This window comes from Peromyscus leucopus, chromosome 1, assembly GCF_004664715.2.
Source record: "Peromyscus leucopus breed LL Stock chromosome 1, UCI_PerLeu_2.1, whole genome shotgun sequence".
NCBI lineage: Eukaryota > Metazoa > Chordata > Mammalia > Rodentia > Cricetidae > Peromyscus > Peromyscus leucopus.
In genome coordinates, this window is record NC_051063.1 from 22761803 (window position 1) to 22781192 (window position 19390).

A 19390-nucleotide genomic window follows, 5' to 3' on the forward strand; every position below is an offset into this window, starting at 1 on the left:
AAATTTCAATATGGAAAATTTCTCTGGACAGGAAGTAACTAGGAGCCCCATGTTCCACATCAGTTGCTCACATCTTTGGTATACATGTATATAGGTAAAATTTTACCAAGTGCGTATACTTGTATCATCCATACTCTATTAAGATATGCAATTTAAAATTTAAAATATACAACAGGACTAACAAGATGACTCATCAGTTAAGAGCACGTTTCTCTTGCAGAGGATCCGTGTTCAGTTCCCAGCACCTGCATGTCAGCTTACAACCATCTGTAACTTCAGTTCTAGGGGATCCAACACTCTTCTGACCTTTCTGGTCACGTATATGGAACTCACACACGCAGACAGGCAAAATACTCAATCACCTGAAGCAAATCTAAAACATATAAATGTTTGTGTTTGTGTGTGTGTGTGTGTATGTGTGTGTAATATTTTTATATAGAATAAATATATATAATATATAGTTAATATATTCATATATAGAATGCTTCATAATTTTGAATGTTATCCTTGCTCAGGGGCCTTGCTAATAAGTACCACATGAGCCACTGAGCACTTGAAATGTGGTTAATCCAATTTGGGATGTTCTATAAGTGTAAAAGTATACACCAGATTCTGTTACTCAATACCAAAACACCAGAAGTGAAATACTTTGTTAATTTTTGGTGTTTCTTTCACATTGAAATGATGATATGTTGAATATATTAGGTTATGAACGTCATTTGTGTATTTCTGCTTTTTAATGGGGCTAGTAGAAAATTTTAAGGTATATTTGTGACTAGGACAGTATTGGTCTAGATTTTTTTAAAAAGTACAAGGTGCTTTTATTTTGAAAAACGAGCTGGCAGGGAGCTAGTTTGTGCTTTTCAATTTGGCAGTGATAATATCTGGGTATAAAGTGTATCACAGAATACTCTGGGAAACTGTTGTGCTAGTTGTGCTGGTAAGATGAGAAACTTGTTGGTCTGTTTCATGACTTACTTAAAAAAAGTAAATACTTCCTTAGTAGAAGTTTGTTCTTAGTTTTAAGAATTAAACTATTTAGCCTCCCAAGAGAAAGTTTTTAGACATTCAGTCGAGGTTTATATTTTTGTTTTATCTCTTCTCAAAGAATTCATAGTAAATATCTTTGACTCTGTATACTTTGGTTTGCTGAGTTTGCTTCAAAGATTAGGCTAGAGTTGCAAGTGTTTATTGGAATTTAAAACAAAATTAATGAAACTACCAAATGAGAATGTTTAACTTTTTAATGACAAGTTTTAACAGATTAGTTTAATGATGCATAGTACTATGCAATATTTTTATTACATCATGTCTATAGAAAAGATCGCTAAGCACTCAGCATCTGAAGAAATTGAATTAAAATATTGATTTTAATTACTAAATTTTTCAGAGTTTTATTAATCAAGATAAAAGAAAAACAGAAGATGAAGATAAATCACAATCATTTATGCAGAAATATGAGCAAAAAATCCGACATTTTGGTGAGTCTACTGCTTAAGTGTTCTTTATTGTGTTTGATATCATCCGTGTGTGTATAAAATTGACCCTCTAAAATGAGGTCCAAAAACCATGTGACCAGCTCCACGTGTGTTGTTGCTTGTGGCAAGGTTGATGTGCTTCAGACCTTGCTTGTATCTAAAACTAGGTTGTAAAGAGAAGCACAGTTCAGTCTGCTAATGCTGCTTTCTGTGATGGTATCACCGCTTTGCATTTCTTGACTGACTGTATGTTTTGGTTTTTTGTTGTTTCTTTGCATTAAAAGATAAGCATTCATTAAAAATTTTATATGTTTTCTTTTCATGGGCAGTGGGGAGGGGTCAGGTGCATGCCACAGCACATGTGTAGAGGGCAGAGCACAACTTGATGGAATCAGTTTTCTCCTTTTCCACCATGTGGGTGCCAGGGATTGAACTTTGGTCATCAGGTTTGGTGCAGGTACCTTTACCCACTGAGTCATCGTGCCAGCTCCAACACTCATTTTTTTCCTTTTCTGGGGTTTAGATAGATGTGTAATTCATAGTTCCTTGACATGTTGCTCAGATAATACACACACACACACACACACACACACACACACACAGATCTAAGATGTCTATGTAAGTATATGCCACATGTGTAGGGGGCCCATGAAGAGCACAAGAGGGCATCAGATCCCCTGGAGCAGGAGTTAGGGGTGGTTGTGAGCCACCCAACATGGGTGCTGGGACAGGAAGCACTCCTAATGACTGAACCATCTCTCCAGTTCCAAACTGGCTTTTTCTATTGTGGGAAGATAGGGGGCCGGGGAGAGTAGAGTTGAAGTAAATGAAGGATTCCTAGGGGAGGAGGCAATGTTTAAGTTTGTTTAGGAAGGGCAGATAAGGATTTTCCATAGAGATTAGGCAACAGCATTAGAAATTGCAGAATCAGAAAATACATGCATGATATGTTCTGAAACTTACAAGCAATGTGATACTGCTAGATTAAAAATGCTGCTTGGAAGTGTGAGGAATTGAGTTTCAGACCTTATTTTTTTTTTTTTTATTCAAGTGTTGTATGAATTAACAGACTGGTTTTTGTTGTGTTTTATTCATCAATGGCATGTTGAAACCTTTTTCCATTTGTGCCCATCCCCTCAAAGTATTTTTTCTTCAAAAGGAAAAACTGTACTTAATTCAAGAATAGTTAGTACCTGAAGAAATCTGGGCATGATGGCATGTGCTTGTAATCCCAGCACTGAAGAGGTTGAAACTAGGGGATCACAAGTCCAGGGCTTGCCTGGACTATGAGACTCTGTCACAAATAGCCAAAAAAAAAAAAAAAAGAGAAACACACAAGTTCACATTTCTATATGTATCATGGTGTCATTTCATATATAGAAACAGAAGGAATAAGCAGCCCTCTCTTGGATCGATATTTAAGTCTTTAAGCCAGCAGGGTCTTGAATCACAGGGGTAGAAGATAGTAATTTGTAAAGGAGTCCTGTGTTGTCAGTTGCCATTCCTACTTCAGTCCTGCTACCAAGACCCATCAAGTCCCCCTGCAGGGACATGATGTGCCATCTCCTGAGGCTTCTTTCTGGACACACATAGCACTTGAGAGAATAGTGTCACTAGTGGTGCTTTTTTGTAGGCTGGTTGCTTTGAAGTCATGTCACCTAGTAAGTGAGAACTAGTACCTTCTTTTGTTGTAGATTGAGTGCTTCGGTTAAATGCAGTTCTGTGTGGGAAAACCTCCCAGCTTCACAAGATGTTGTAATCCACCTGACACTGAGACTCAGTCTTCAGTAGACCCTTTCCTCACTGTGTAAAACCGGCTGTTTCTGAGTAGTCCATGGTAAGACCAGTGAATTTCATGAGTTCATGTTCATCATTTATTTTGATATAAAATGAGCCAAAAATAATGTGGTACAATGACCAGTCCATCTAGTACACTCCAAAATGTAATTTGGTAGAAGCATGGTAAGAGAGAGGACACTTCCAGCTCTAGAAAGGGCTTGTTCATCTGAGGGATTATTGATCCCTCCAAGAAGAAATTGGACCAATATACTCAAGCTGCTACTTTATGACTGGATAATTAATTCTATAGAACATAGTGCCATATTGGGGTTTTAGCATGAGTTTTTGCTCCTGAAAAATTTGGTATTCATTCTACTGGACTAGGTTACCGAAACATCCTTGATGAAAAGATTCCATGTTCTTGAGTCTGTGTATAATCTTAAGCCTATGCCTACCTAAGACATGATCCCTTAGTTTATGAAACTGTTGTGTGCTTAATCAGATTGCTAGGAAAAAAGGCTGGCTTGACATCCATCAGTGAATAATAAGCAGTTGTTTACCATTGCATGTTGTGAGCTTCCAGCATTTCATCTTGTAATACTAACCAGACCCTTGCTGTCTTCAAATCCAACCAGACTTATAGCCACTCCCAGATTCACATTGTACCTGTTTCTTAGTGGAAATGCACATTGGCTTTTCACTTTGGAGGAGATACCCTACTTGCTGCAGCACATTGGATCCACAGAAATGTTCCTAAGGTAGTAGGCTCCCAAACTTTTCATGTGTTTAACTTTCCACTCTCTGGCATATGTGTATCTTATTATATATAAATAGGCATCTGGGGCATCTACTACTTCTGCCTGCCAAGTTCCATGAACATAGAGTGGACTAAATTTACAGTTACGGAGGTGATGAGATAGCAGAATCCACATTTACAAAGTGGTAGCACAGTTGATAGAGGCCCGAGACAAGAGTTTGAAGGTTTGATGCAGTCCACCTTTAGAGAAAGCAAATACTTATGCTAGTGTGTGCTATCAGTAAAGAAAAAAAGCATTGTCAGACTGATAGGTATATTGATGAACTCCTTAAAAAAACATCTGGAATGGCAGCTGTAATTAAAGCTTCCAAGTTGGATTCCGTTGTAGACTCTTAAAAGAGGGCCTGGTGAAGGTGAGCTGTCTGTGTAGGACAGCAGTCACTTCAAACCAATACTTGTCTCGTTTGTACTTACATTCTTCATAGTTCTTCCTAATTCTCTCTTGTCCTGTTGGATGACTCTCTTCTCCTGTTGCTTTTTACCCTTCTACTTAGATGAAGTTTACCAATTAAATGGTACCGTTGTTGCAGTGTTAAAGATTATTGAATCTGACTTTCCTTTACATTTTTGTTGGTTGGTTGATTCATGCTTTAGAAATCAAAGTGCTGATTTAGACACAGCATGTTTCCTATTCATATTCACAACCATTTACAGTGATTTAACTGTTTAACCCCTTTAACATCACCGTCTTTGTGATTCTTGGAGCTGTTCTTTGAATTGTGCAGTGGTTTTTCAGAGCACATCATTTTCCCTTCCAGCCATAGTTAACTTTGATTCAGCTTTTTCTGAATCTCTGTAGGATGTGGTCACTGGGAAATTAATCAAAAACTATAAACATTTGTATAAAAATTTTTTTCATTTATAATATTTCGATTCTATTCACTTGTGCTTTACTTTAAAAAATTAATATCCTGTTTTTAAAAAACATGCTATGAAATACTGAATAAAATATAAAATAAAATAAAATGAAAACATGTATTGTAGGATTTAAATTGTCTCTATGATAGAATTACATATTTTTTTTAATTTGGGAATTAAGTTCTTCACAACAAATATAATTATTTTTATTACCTGAAAAAATATCTTAAGTTTTATTCTAAAATTTTGCCATGGCTTAATATTTTAAAATATATTTAGTATATAATAGTATAGCCACTGAACTTCATGGTCAGTTTGATGCCAGAGAAATGGGAAGTCAGAGGAGTTTCTAGAATACCTGATGAAGTAACCTGAAGCCTCAGAAGACTGTAGGGTGGCAGGGAGAAGGATGGATTTGGTTTTTACTAACATGACTGTGCGTAGGCATGGAGGTGAAAACCACTTGTCTGGTGATAAAAACACAGGAGCACTCAGGCAGGAAAAGTAGTCAGTCTTCTCAAGGGTCTTTCAGCCTAGCTAGAGGACTTGTAGCAGATAGTTACGGTAGATGGTATACAATGTTAAGTGTATTCTGTAAAGATAATGCAAAGTTTGTACTGGGAACAGTTTTAAGAATCAGATAGACCACTGAGAACTGATGACATTTAGATGTATGTAATTAACTTAATTTGTCAAAGTAAGCTAGTCTAAGGATTCAGAGAAATTGATTAGTTTGAGTGGTTGGCTTCTCCTTAACCAAAATATTGTCTTAATAAGTATTTGCTATATGAGTGAATTATTCACTATTGTGTTAATACATGCTATCAAGTATTTACTAGGTGAGGCACTGTTCTAAAAGCTTTATATGAATTAATATCTTTAGTTCATAAAAATCCTTCATGTCAGGTACTGTTTTAGCCCTACTCTATGTGGGAAGATACCAAGGTATATGAGGGCACTTGCCCGAGGTGAGGCTGAGGTTCAGACCATCCCTGTCCATCATCCTAGATTATGTTACTCTGTTTACAAATTTCAAAATAACAGCAATTTCAGATATGTTCTGTTCTTGTAACTCTGGATTCTCTTTAAATACTTCCTTATAAAATTCCACACCTTTTCTCTTTAAGACCTAAATGAACTACTTGTAACTTCACAATTTCATACTAATCAAGATCTAATATCTTTGTCAAGTCTCAAGTGGCTTAGGTATTAAAAAGATAAAAGCTTCAGCATGTAACGGATTGGTAGCAAGTGTTACCAGTCCTTTTCATACTGTCTTTAATTCAGAGTCCAAATGGACAGGGTTTTGTAAATAAAGTCATAATGCTGCCAAAGTCAGCCTGGTTCCATGAGATACTCTCAAAACAAAGTATGGGGAAAGAGGGGAAGGGGGCAGGAACTGCCATAGGAGTCATTTTATGTCTTTAGGTATAAGAAATAAGGATTGGACTTTCATGAGCTCAGATTTTCAGCATTCATTAACTCATGGGGAAGTAGTTTTAAATAAATTTGCAGATCATTCTGTGTCTCAGAATCTTCAATGACCCAACTGTCAGAAAAGTATGGTGCACCCTTCTAATCCTATCACTGAGAGGCAGAAGCAGGAGAAGTTTAAAGACTGAGGGATTCTTGAGTTATGTAGAAGACTCTGCCCTCCCTTTTTTTTCTTAACTAAAAAAAAAAGACTAAAATTGCCCCCACCTTTTTTCTAAAGATAGTATATTTTCAATTGGTTCCCCACATGTTGCAATGTAAGGTGTTTGTCTTTGGTTTTGATCTTATGTTCTCATGTGAAATTTAGTATGTAGGAATTCATTTTGTGTTGAGAGCTAAGTTTTATTGTCATATTCTCAAGACAGTCCTTTGAAACTTTGATAATGGCTTAATAATATCTGCACTGTTTTTACTGTGTGTAAACTAAAGTTTCTGATGTTGTGATACTCAGTTCATTCAAATGTAACCCTGAACAGCACACTCCAGGTCCCATGTTGCTTGGCAATAGTGTCTTTGTTAAATTAGGTAAAGATGCAGATGCATGCTAAGTACTACTTAGATTCGTTAATATCTTGAAACAAAATGGCAGTGTTTATATATGTTCAATGACTTTAAAAAAAAATAAGTGTTTACTGTATACACTGAAAAGACAGCATTAGTATTGCCTAATGTAACTAAAATAATTGCAGTATATCAGTTATTATAATACTGACTTGCTTGCTTCCTAGTTGATAAAGTTTCCTGAATTGATAAATATCTACATTTGACTCTATATCTTGGACTCTTTAAGAAAAATTAGAGATATTCTAATTTATTTTGAATGTTTAGTAAACCCTTAAATTTGCCACATATAATTTTTTAAAGTCTTGCTTTTTAAAGATTTTTGTGCTAGAGATTGAGCCTCAGGCCTCATGCATAATAATAGGCAAACACTTTGATCATTGAACCAGCCCCTAGCCCCCTTGTTTGTTTGTTTGTTTGTTTGAGAGAAGGTCTTGCAAAGTTGCTCAGGCTGTCCTTGAACAAGCTCTGTGGCCATCTGCAGTCTTTGGCTGCAGCCACTCAGGAACAGATTCTTAACCATCTTTCTAATGGAAAGCACTGTTCTCTTAGTAAATGATATATCTCAAAATCATTGGCTCCCCTTTAACCTTAAGGAAGACCAAGTGTCGCAGTGTCTGGGGACTTCAGGCATTCCTGTAAGCAGTGGAATTCAACTGATCACTCTTCTTAAGTCAGGCTATCTGAAGCAAAATCTGCTGTAGTTCAGTCTGCTGGGTATTGCTTTAAGAGGTATTAGTGCTTTTGGCTTGCCCTGTCACATACACACTGCTCTGGGACTGGGAATTGTCTTTAAAGAGAAACATTTAGAATTCACTTTTTGCCTCACAGGAAGGAAGGAAATGGTTGACATTTGTGATTCAATTCTCTTTTATAGGTATGTTGAGTCGGTGGGATGATAGTCAGAGATTTCTGTCTGACCATCCGTACATTGTATGTGAAGAAACTGCTAAATATCTTATTTTATGGTGTTTTCATCTAGAAGCTGAGCAGGTATTGTATGAACCTTGAGTGTCTGGAAACTTGAATAGAATCCCTCCCTCCCTCCCTCCCTCCCTCCCTCCTTCCCTCCTTCCCTCCTTCCTTCCTCCTTCCTCCCTCCCTTCCTTTTTTTCATTATTAAATGTGAAGCAGGAGGTTGGGCAGTGGTGGCAGACACCTTTAATTCCAGCACTCCAGAGGCAGAGGCAGGCAGATCTCTGAGTTCAAGGCCAGCCTGGTCTACAAAGCTAGTTCCAGGACAGCCTGGGCTCCACAGAGAAACCCTGTCTTCACCACCACCACCACCAACAACAACAACAACAACAAAAGACGGCAGGAAGGTCATTAGAAGGAACTGTGAAGTCCTCCTGTTTTTTTTCCAGCTTACTGCAAGGGTTTACTGTGGTTGTTTCCACTGTGCTTACTCTGCTGCCTTCTCAGGCACTGTAGTCAGAAAGTCACCTTTGAAATTTCTCATGGAGTAATCATGATGTGAACCAAGCCAAAAGCATGTGGTTATTCTGGTCCACATAACAGCACTAAGACAACATTCACTTTATGTCTAGCTAGTCTTTTACTTAATAAAAAGTAAAATCTAAAGTACTCTAAAAATTCAAAATTTGCCTCAGTACCAGTTGAGTCTCTTTCCAGAAGTATTTTCTATAACTCTGGTATGTGTCTTTTTCAGAAAGGTGCTCTAATGGAACAAATAGCACATCAGGCTGTGGTAATGCAGTTTATTATGGAAATGGCCAAAAACTGTAATGTGGATCCAAGAGGCTGTTTTCGTTTGTTTTTCCAGAAAGCCAAAGTAAGTAGTTACTTGGTATTGTTAATTAAGAAGGTTGGACTGTAACTGAGCTCTCTTTGTTCTGTACATATCAGGAAGCTATCTGGGTAATAATCTGCTAAATGCTGTAGGTTTTCTAGTGAAAAGAAATGTACAGTATTAGTACTTAGTACATATAAGCTAGTATAGTGCTTACATAGTATAAGTTAGCATTTATAATACAATGTAGTATTACAATTCTTTGCTGACTGAGAGTTAAAATGAGTTAAGAGGCTACACTAGACCGTATATTTAAAACTCATTTTTGAAACTCATGCAAATTAATGTGACTATTGTGGAGTACTTCATCATTTACCTCTTTATTATATAGAGTGTTTACTAATGGAAAGCAAAGCCATTTCAAATGTAGTGTTGAGCAAAACAGATAGAGCATCCTCCACATGTAGAATTCACCATTTAAGAAACCAAATTTGGCTGGGCAGTGGTGGCACATGCCTTTAATCCCAGTGCTTAGGAGGCAGAGCCAGGCAGATCTCTGTGAGTTCGAGGCCAGCCTGGTCTACAGAGTGAGTTCCAGAACAGGCATCAAAACTACACAGAGAAACCCTGTCTCGAAAAAACGAAAGAGAGAGAGAGAGAGAGAGAGAGAGAGAGAGAGAGAGAGAGAGAGAGAGAGAGAGAGAGAGAGAGAGGAGAAAGAGAAAGAAAGAAAAAGAAAGAAACCAAATTTGTAATGAAAAAATATAAAATATACTCAGGAGGCTGAGGCAAGAGGATTATGAGTTGGAGGTCAGCACAGGCTGAGATAGTGAGATCCTGTTGAGGGACAGTAGAGGAGGCAGGAGGAGGAGGAGGAAGCAAGCATGCAGCCTAAACATCTCACACTGAAGGATGACTTCCAGAAAGTATGTCTACATACATAGAATGGTACGCAGCTATTATATATTTATGGAACATTGTCCATAATCTAGGAAAATGTTTAAATTTATGTTACAAGTTTAAAATAGGAGATGCATGGTTTATAGACACATAATGTTGGCCCTACTAAAGAAAATAGATATTTACAGAAAAATTACTGTTTCATGTTTACTGGATCAGTAATAATTAAAAGTTTCCTAAGAAGCAAAGCAGTAAGAATCGAATTCACTGTTAGTAGAAGTATACATTAGAACAACCCCTTTGGAAGTATTTCTGCTGGAACTGAACAAGTGCACATCTGAATAGCAAGACCATTTTGAGGAATGCACCATAGAGAGCAAGTTCTCAGCAAGGTCAGGACCCTGACAGTCGGCAGGCCTTCAGTGACAGTGATTTCATAATGCTACTGTGATACTTGGCGACTGCTTTCCCTCTCACGGAGGAGTGTGCAATTGATGCTGAAGAAAATGGTGAAGCCTTTTACCGTCAGTTAAGCCAAGCATGAGAGACTTGAGACGAAAAGCATATTTCACTGCTCTCACCTGTTGGGTGGGGGAGGGTGCTTTAAAGAATGGTTTTGTCTTTTAAATATTACATATTGTGTGTATGCAAGTTTACTTACATAAAGTGTAGAGGCCAGAAGCTGACAACGGGTAAAATCCATCCCATTTTCCAAGACAAGGTCTCTCAGTGAACTTGAAGCTGGCCATTGTGGCTAGGCCAGGAAGCCCCCAGGATCTGCTTGTTTTTGTTACCTCCCCCTTCCCTCTCTTCAGTGCTGGGGTTCTAGATGTGTGCCACCATGCTGGAATGTTACGTGGGAGCTGAGGATCCAATACACACGCACGCACGCACACACGTATATGTGGTTTCTTGCACATTTCATCATACGTAATTAGAAGTTAAAGGGAAATACACCAGAAGTTTAACTTTGGCTATGCTTGAGTGGTAGAATTATTAAATTCTATTTTTAAATGTAAAAAAAAAACCTGTGAAGTACAGTCTAATCCTACAATTTCCTACAATCTTATCCTACAGTTTATAGTGGACTTTTAATAAACAAATGACTGGGTTGGAATTTTAGCTAAATTTTTACTGGACTCATAGAAGCAATAAAAACTATACCTTTTAGTGATACCTTAATGTGTTTAAACCGATACTTAATATGTAATGGGACATTGCCACACTACATGTAATTTTTTTTTCTTTGATAAAACAGAACTGAAAATAATTAAAAATCTTCAACCTTAACAGTTTTAATGTTAACAATTAGGCAGTAATATTCATTGGGTGCTTCTGTCATGACAGGCACTGTTTTAAGCATTTTGCATGAGTTAACTTATTAAATCCTTCTGCACTTTATGAAGATTTTTACTCCTGTTTTGTAAGGGAGGAAACTGGCATAAAGAAAATAAATAATGTCTTGTCATTAAACAGAGTCAGGTCTCTTGATCCGCCTCTCAGCGTTAGGATTACAGTAGTCAGCTGTCATGCTGTTTGCCTTGGATAGCGATTACCTTTGGATGCAAGCATTGGACAGTAGTAGCATAGGTCTACACAAGTACAGCTAGCTATTACTACATGAGATGTTAAGCTTAACTGAAGAAATTGTCCAAAAAGATAGAATATCCTCCCAGAACATAATTTCCATTGTGTATGTAACCCAGAACTAATCTACAATCTCAACCAAGTTCTACAACCTAAACTACATTAACAAGATCTCTTTTGCCCTTGAACTTAAAGCCAGCGAGCATGCTGTTAGCACAGGGCATGTACCCTGCCAGGTACACATAGAAGGAGCATTTAAAAAGAGGCCTCTCTCAGAAGATGGGGACTTTTCTTGGAGAACTCCTACATCATTGGATGCCAGAGAGAGAGCCCCTCCCCTCAGCCAAAGTTAACATGTTTGTTTCCAGATGCCAGACACTGGCTTAACTAGAACACTTAAGATGTCCTTACAGTAATTAAGCTGAATGTTGAGTTTGTCTTGTATAACTTTTACAAATAGTTTTGAAAGGTCGGAGATGTACTAGATAGGTAATAGTGCCCCCAGGCCCAGTTAAGTGAGAATAGAGTGAATGTGAGAGCTCAATAAAGTTTGTTTTGCAGTTCTAGAAGTTGAGCCTTGTACATGCTAACCAAGTGCCCCACCCATCTCAGAAGAAGTTATAAAAAATAACTTGTTTTTTGTTTTTTGTTTTCCTTCAAGACAGGGTTCCTCTGTAACAGTCCTGGCTGTCCTGGAACATGCTCTGTAGACCAGGCTGGCCTTGAACTCACAGAGATCCATCCACCCAAGGGTCTCAGTAAATTGCCCTGTTCCTGGTAAATTCACTCTTTTGCCTACCAGACCTTGAACTTGGTATTCTCCTGACTTAGCCTCCTGTACCACCAGGCCACTCCCACTTTATGTGTTTGTATAGGAGTATGTTTCCTATTAGTTAATTTTGTTGAAGCAGAAAGAAATACAGAGCAGACCAACTCTTTGTAAGAAACTGTTCACAGTCTGTGAGGAGACTGTACTGGGTTCTGCATTTTCACTGTTCTTTGCTGTCTCTGCTCCACCTCTGTTATGTGCTTCTGAAATTTACTCTGTGGTTTAGGAGTCCAGAACGGTCTTTATTTTTTGTTGTTGTTTTTCCAAGACAAGGTTTCTCTGTGTAGCTATGGAGTCTGTTCTGGAACTTGCACTGTAGACCAAGCTGGCCTCGAACTCACAGAGATCCACCTGCCTCTGCCTCTCCAGCGCTGGGATTAAAGGCATACGCCACCACTGCCCGGCCCAGAAACATTGTTTTTGTTTGTTTGTTTTTATGTTCTAGGCAGAGGAAGAAGGTTATTTTGAGGCATTCAAAAATGAACTTGAAGCTTTCAAGTCAAGAGTAAGACTTTATGCTCAATCACAAAGCTTTCAACCTGTAACAGTTCAGAATCATGTTCCCCATTCTGGTGTTGGATGCATAGGCTCCTTAGAATCCTTATCACAGGTAAGCTGGAAAAGGGAATACTCATTTCATGAATGAACTCGCATAATTTTGTTCTTTAGGACCACTTGTGCATAATGTGTATGACCACTTAAAATTTTCTTGACTCAAAAAATAATCCTTAGTGTTGATGTGATGGCTCATGCCTTTAATCCAAGCGCTCAGGAAGCAGAGGCAGATGGATCATCTCTGTGAACTTGAGGCCTGATTGCCATAGTGAGCTCCAGGCCAACGAGGGGTATGTTGAGAGACCCTGTCTCCAAAAGAAATAATAATAATAATAATTATAATAACCCTTAGTCTTATTTCATTCCATGCCTTGGCATTGAGTCTCTTCTGTCTTCTTAGAGACACCAAATTCTGTCTCATCTTAATGTGGAAAAGATGAGCTGTACCTAAACATTTTTAATGTCAAGTGTTACCTCAGTCATAAACTCAGGGTGGCTCCCCACAGACATCTCCTTCTGAGTAAAATCCATTGTTGGCAATTTTTTAAAGGATGAAATTAGCTTGTGAACAGACATGTGAGTGATAACTGAAGTGATCTGTTGCATGGCTTTATGTAATTAATATTTTGTTAATGTTATATATCTAGTGAGAGTGTATGTACTGTTAGCACCTGTTTGAACTTCCTCAGAGTCTGTTGTTAGATCCAGAGAAAAACTATGCCGTTAACACACACATACACAAATATCAGTGGAAAGAGGGGAGCAGACACTAGTGTAGCTGATACTACTTCCTAGAGCTTTACGATACTGTCAGTCCCTGCCCATTCTGATTTTAGAAGTAGCCACTTAAATAGAGCCCAGTTATCTCATTTCCAGGCTCCAAGGTTTTAAGATCAGCTTTAGCCAGTTTATTCCGTTGTCTACATTGGGAGATGGAAAGTGTCATTCAGAAGACAATATGAGGAGAGGCCTGTATTTATCTTTAAGCCTCATAAAATGGTAAAAATTGAAATTTTCAATTTCTTGACCTTATGTCACTATAATTTTACCATTTTAGTAACATGTACTTAAACAGCTGTTAAATTTTACACAGCACTTTAACCTAATGTGGTATCTAAAATAGTAAGGAAAGCAAGCAATTGGTCACATTTAACTCAACCAAAAACATTCTGACTTTAAATAATTCCTAGTGTTCTCCTTTAATTAGACATGTCAGGAATAGCCCCCTGAAGAATGCCTACAGATCACTTCTTGATTTTTATTTTTTTAAGATTTATTTGATATGTATGAAAATATTTTGCCTGCATGTATGTATGTGCACCACATATGTGCCTGGTGCCCCCAGAGGGAGGTCAGAAGAGGGCTTTGGATCCCCTGGAACTGTTGGTTACAGATGGTTGAGAGCCACCACGTGGGTACTGGGGAGTGAACCCTGGTCCTCTGCAAGGGAACATGTGCTCTAAACTACTGAGCCATCTCTCCAGCCCCAGACCACTTCTTTAATGTTACTTAAATACTGTAGTGAGAAGTAGCACATGAGAAAGCAGTTTTTTCCAAGGGAGTTTTATGATGATGTCAAAGGCAGTAGATAAACCTAAAATCAGTCACTTCCTGCACGCAGAGGAATGAGAGACTAAGATGTCAGTGGTTCTTTACACATATTAAAATGTAAGCAACCTCCATTGTCACTCATGGTAGAGAAGGCTGGAGTCATATTTTTGCCATTTGAATTATTACTATTATCAGGAATCTCCATACTTAATTACTCTGGGTTAATAGACTAGTTGCTCCTTACAGGGTGAGAATTTAGGCATTCTGACCAAGAATGCCTCAGGGTGAGGAGTGCTGCTGTTCAAGATAAGATTATTGACTAGATGAAGGAAACAATAGAAGGAGGCCATCCAAGGATCAAGATGACAGTTTTGAAGTCTGAAAACAATCTTACTATAATAATGATATACCATTTTTATATCACTTCCTAGGTTATACAATATGTTGACATGTATCGCTTAATCACAGTGCTGTGGGATGTCTTTCTGTAGGCTGTGAATATGTATTACTTCCATTGGCTGACAAATAAAGCTGCATTGGCCTGTGGCAGGGCGGGAAAATCCGAGAGAGATAGTGAAAGGAATGAGTAAGGGAGATGCCAAACCGCCATCCAAGGAGCAACATGGAATGGGACGCAGATAAAGCCATGGAACACGTGGTGATACAGAGATTAATAGTGAAGGGCTACGTTGTAACAGCTAGCTAGCAGGAAGCCTGAGCCAATAGACCATAAAATTTGCAATTAATATTAAGCCTCTGAGCAATTATTTTATAAACTTCAGCTATACTTCATGGGTTGTACAATATGTTAACATGTATCATTTAATCTTCTTAAATATGCTGTGATTATTTAAATTTTTTTTGGGGGGGGGGTTTCGAGACAGGGTTTCTCTGTGTAGCCTTGCGCCTTTCCTGGAACTCACTTGGTAGCCCAGGCTGGCCTCAAACTCACAGAGATCCGCCTGCCTCTGCCTCCCAAGTGCTGGGATTAAAGGCGTGCGCCACCACCGCCTGGCTAAATTCATTTTTGCACATAAGTAAATTGAAATTTTCAAAGGTTAAATTACTTCGCCCAAAGTTAGCACAGTAAGCGATGGGGCTGATACTCTGGTTTTGAATGTCCTTCCCCGGTCTTGGGAGTCATACACTACAAGTGGTCATGCTTTGGGGGAGAACTGTATACTGAGACAAGTGAAGTGCTGAGACTACTGACAGACAGACAGACAGACAGTAGGGCAACCAGTGTAATTTCAGTGTCACTTAGGTTAGGGATATTGATTACTTTTAGTTCTGAGTATCATGCTAGAGTTACTGTAAGTTTGGTCTTGAAGGGCTCTGGAATCTGAAACGGATATCAGAAAAGACTTAGCACTGCTTTGTGGAAACAGGGTAAGATAACAAGAATATTGACTTTTATAAAGCTCAGAATTCAGGAACACTCTTGATTTTAGTTTTATGGTGAAAACCAGTCCTCTGAAACACATCATATACTGCCATCCTTAGCCTTGATAGGACTCAGCAGTGCCTTCTTGGAGCAGCTGCTTCATGTTTAGTCTCTGGATCGGCTTCTAATGGTATTAAGTTGTGACGTATTTTTTTTCCTCCCTGAGTATTAATAATACTAAATAGAAGCATTTAAACAAAATATAAAAGATTCTCTTGGAAATAATCAAATTCCTGCCTAGCTTTTGGCTTTTACTAAAGAAGCCTATCTCATTTGGATAACTTTGCTCATTAATGTTTATTAAAAAGTAAATGAAATTAGGTAGTAAAAGTAATAACAAGTCCAAGTCACTGGAAAATATTCAGAATAACTGAGGAGAAAAAAAATTACTTCAAAAGGACGAAATGGCCAAGTAAAGTCTTGGGTTTTAAGACCTTACACTCATACCCATGGAACATTTAAAAATCATGCATTTAGTTTTGCGTTAATTGAACAATATTCTGAACTCATATTTTTTTAAATGTAGGCAAAAGTACCTCTCAGGAAAAGTAAAGATTTTTTTTTCTTTGTTTACTTTACTCAGTACATGGATTTTGCCTTTATCAAAATGTTTTTAAAATTTTATTATTTTATGTGTATGGGTGTTTTGCCTAAATCCATGCACCGTGTGCGTGGAGTACCCATAGAGGCCAGACAGGCCGTCAGATCCCCTGGTCCTTTGGAAGAGCAACAAGTGCTCTTAACTGCTGAGTCATCTCTCTCTGGCCCCCCAAAAGTCATATTAATTAAAATACAATGCTCACAGGGAAATTTAGCTTTGTATGGTTAGAGAATTAAAATTAGTTTTGTTAAAGGGTTAAAAAAAGTGTGGTACTTGTTATTACATTTCTGTTGCCATATATCCACTCTTGTCTTTATCACATCTCTTTGGATTCAGTAATATCATCCTACCCTTAGTTCTTTGTGTTGCAGCCCGAGTAGACTCCACAAATTCATTTTCTTTCCTATTGTGTTGTGCTTCAGAGGAACCAGAGCGTGAAGCCAGGTGCACAGTTGAATGTCCTGGTGTGAATGAGGCTGCTTCTCAAGTGTGTCCCTCTTCCTCTCCCCCCAGAATCCAGATTATCTTCAGTATTCTATCAGTACGCCTCTCTGCGGTGTCGACTCAGTGCTGCATAAAGAAGAGGAGGAGAAAATGATGGACACTGTATAACTCACTTAAGACTGCTGAGGCCAAGGACTATTTTGTTACAAGAAAGGAAGAGCTTGGCTATTTTCTTGACACTTTTATGGGTGCTGCACTTTATTTTTGTTCGGTTTTTGATGGGAGGGAAAAGAGTACTGAAATGTTTTGCAACTTTTTTTTATGTGCTGCTAGGGTTTTTTGTTGTGTTGTTTTGTTTCTGAAGGGAGGAGTGGTACCATATGTTGCAGGAAGTCAAACTGGACTCTCCCCCACCCCTCAGTTACTAAATTTGCCTTTAACTGTTCTTAATTTTGAATCAAAGTATGAAAATCTGCACAATGCAATGTTTACAAGACTGGCCGACTGAGGAGGCATCTGCTACATGGTCTTTTTCCCGTGGATGTGTACATGTCCTACTTCATGGAAAGAATTAAAGATACAAATGTGCTTATGTCCCACCGCAACGTTCAGCTGTCACATCTGGTGTTCATCACATTAAAAGCAATAAATTAGTAGTGGTAACCTACTTTACTAATAAGTAAACTGGATGGCACAAATTATTGTTTTAAGGTAATATTTACGTTTGTATTTTCGACACCACCAGTTAACTCCTTGACTATAAATTTGGTATTAAAAACATGACATTTACCCCTCAAGTCGTCTCAAAACTGTTCAGAAGTTGACTTTATCCTGATGACTGTTTAAATATTAAGGAGTGTGGCATGTGTAGAAAGCGATACAGTTTTCTGTTTTCCAACAAGATGAACTGCAAGCTTACTCTGATTTCTTTACTTGACATAGTCTGGGACCTCTCAGGGAGTAAGTTTTAAAAGAATAGTAAGGGCCTGTAAGAACAAACAGGAAGAGTAAGGTCATTGTTAAATCACCGTTGTTGTGTGTTTCCCTCAGGTGAAGCCTTGAGAAAGGTTGTAGTGCTAAGCTGCCTTGAGCTGCCAACCATGTCTAAGAACTTGATAACAGTCACCCTCAGTGGTGGTGATGGGTTTCACTCCATCTGTTACTAGCTTCTAGCTCAGTTACGAGATGCTTCTGAGCTTTACTTCTTCCTATATAAGTCACTGCAGATCCACCAGGATATTGGATTCTTTTTATTTAGAATTAGATGACAGTGCCAATTATGATATCCTTATTATTTGAGGATTAATCTTCTGACTTACAGGAGCATTAGCTTTGATTATTTTTGAGTGTAATCTTTGGCTCAGTACCCACTTCAATTCGTAGCAAATATTTGGAATGTGGGTACCTGGGGTTGGGACTAGAGGTCTCAGTTTGAGTAAGAAAATCATGTTCAGTGACCTGCATAGGTCAGAGCTGTGACCTTGGCTTCATCTGTCTTCAGTCAGCCAAGGGGGCTGAAGTAGGTGATGGGGTACCTAGTACTTGTGGAAATGGACTGGAATCATTGAATTATACTCCTGTAATGTCACAATCTTCCTGGTTCCCAGAATAAAAGTCTTTTTGTGCTTTTGATATAAATATATATACTCTATAATAAAATGTTTGACTAATTTATAAGGTAGTGCTCACTGGCTTGTAGTTCTTTTTAATCAGTGGCCTAGTCATGGAAGGTGTTTTTGGTTTTGTTGTATTTTTTTCCTCTCTCTCTTTTCTTCTTGTCTGGAGCATGCTCTCGAGGTTTTCCTCTTCCTGTCAAATGGACAGACTAGAAGAGAATGATCCCGCCGTCCCTCACAGAAGTGGACTGGACTAACCAGTTACCACTCCAGTTCGCTTCTGCCTACAGCTTGTCTGCTTTTCTGTGCTCAGCCAAGTGGTTGGGACTTTCATTTTGCCTTCTATAATTTAAACTCTTAAGGGCCAAAAACTGGTGACAAAAAAAGCAGTAACAAAGTGAGTATTTAACGTTCATTTTGGTTTTGTTTTCTGAGACAGAAATTAAGAAAAAAAACCTGTTCTTTGACATTTGACTAGAATTTTTTCCCAAAGGAGAAGTGTTCTGTGTTTCAGTGTGTAAAAGTGTGATTGATTTGTTTGGGGGAGCCACTAATGGATGTCATAATTTGCACTTAAGGATGGTAACTTACTCATTGCCAGGACTTTAGTATTAAGACAGTATATTGGGCTAGGTGTGGTAGCACACTCCTTTAATCCCAGCATTTGGGAGGTGATCTCTGAGTTTGAGGCCAGTCTGCTCTACAGAGTGAGTTCCAGGACAGCTAGGTATAGAAGCCCTGTCTCAAAAAATAAAAACAAAAAGGCAGTATATTAAGAGTCCTTTTATTTCCTTTATTTTGAAAATGTCCTTAGTATTGAGAGCTGGCTGTCTCCTGCCAAAATAAATTTCCTCTCATGTTTTCTTAAGAAGTAGTGAAGAATAGTAATACTTAGCAAATAGTAACTCATATTTCAGGTTAGAAAATTTGTCCCTAATCTATGAGAAGTTCAAACTAGTGAAAAATATTTGACATCAAAATATTCAACAAAGATGGCTGTTTTACTTGGTAAATCTCATGTGTTGTTTAATAAAGTATTTTCTTTTTTTAATGAACTCGCTGGGGACTTGAGATTCAGCTCTATTGGTAGAGGTCTTGCTTAGGTTGCCCAAAGCCCAGGCACCAC

At 38.2% G+C, this 19390-nt stretch overlaps 1 protein-coding gene across 1 annotated transcript in view; it reads left to right on the forward strand.

Moving 5' to 3' along the window:
* The window catches only part of Cdc37l1 (cell division cycle 37 like 1), a 30385-nt gene extending 12063 nt beyond the window's left edge, over positions 1 to 18322 (forward strand). The window contains 5 exon segments of the mRNA XM_028894483.2: positions 1391 to 1481; positions 7865 to 7980; positions 8657 to 8779; positions 12499 to 12663; positions 16718 to 18322. Coding sequence (XP_028750316.1) covers positions 1391 to 1481; positions 7865 to 7980; positions 8657 to 8779; positions 12499 to 12663; positions 16718 to 16816 — 594 coding nt within the window. The 3' untranslated portion in view covers positions 16817 to 18322.
* The last annotated feature ends 1068 nt before the right edge of the window (positions 18323 to 19390 follow it).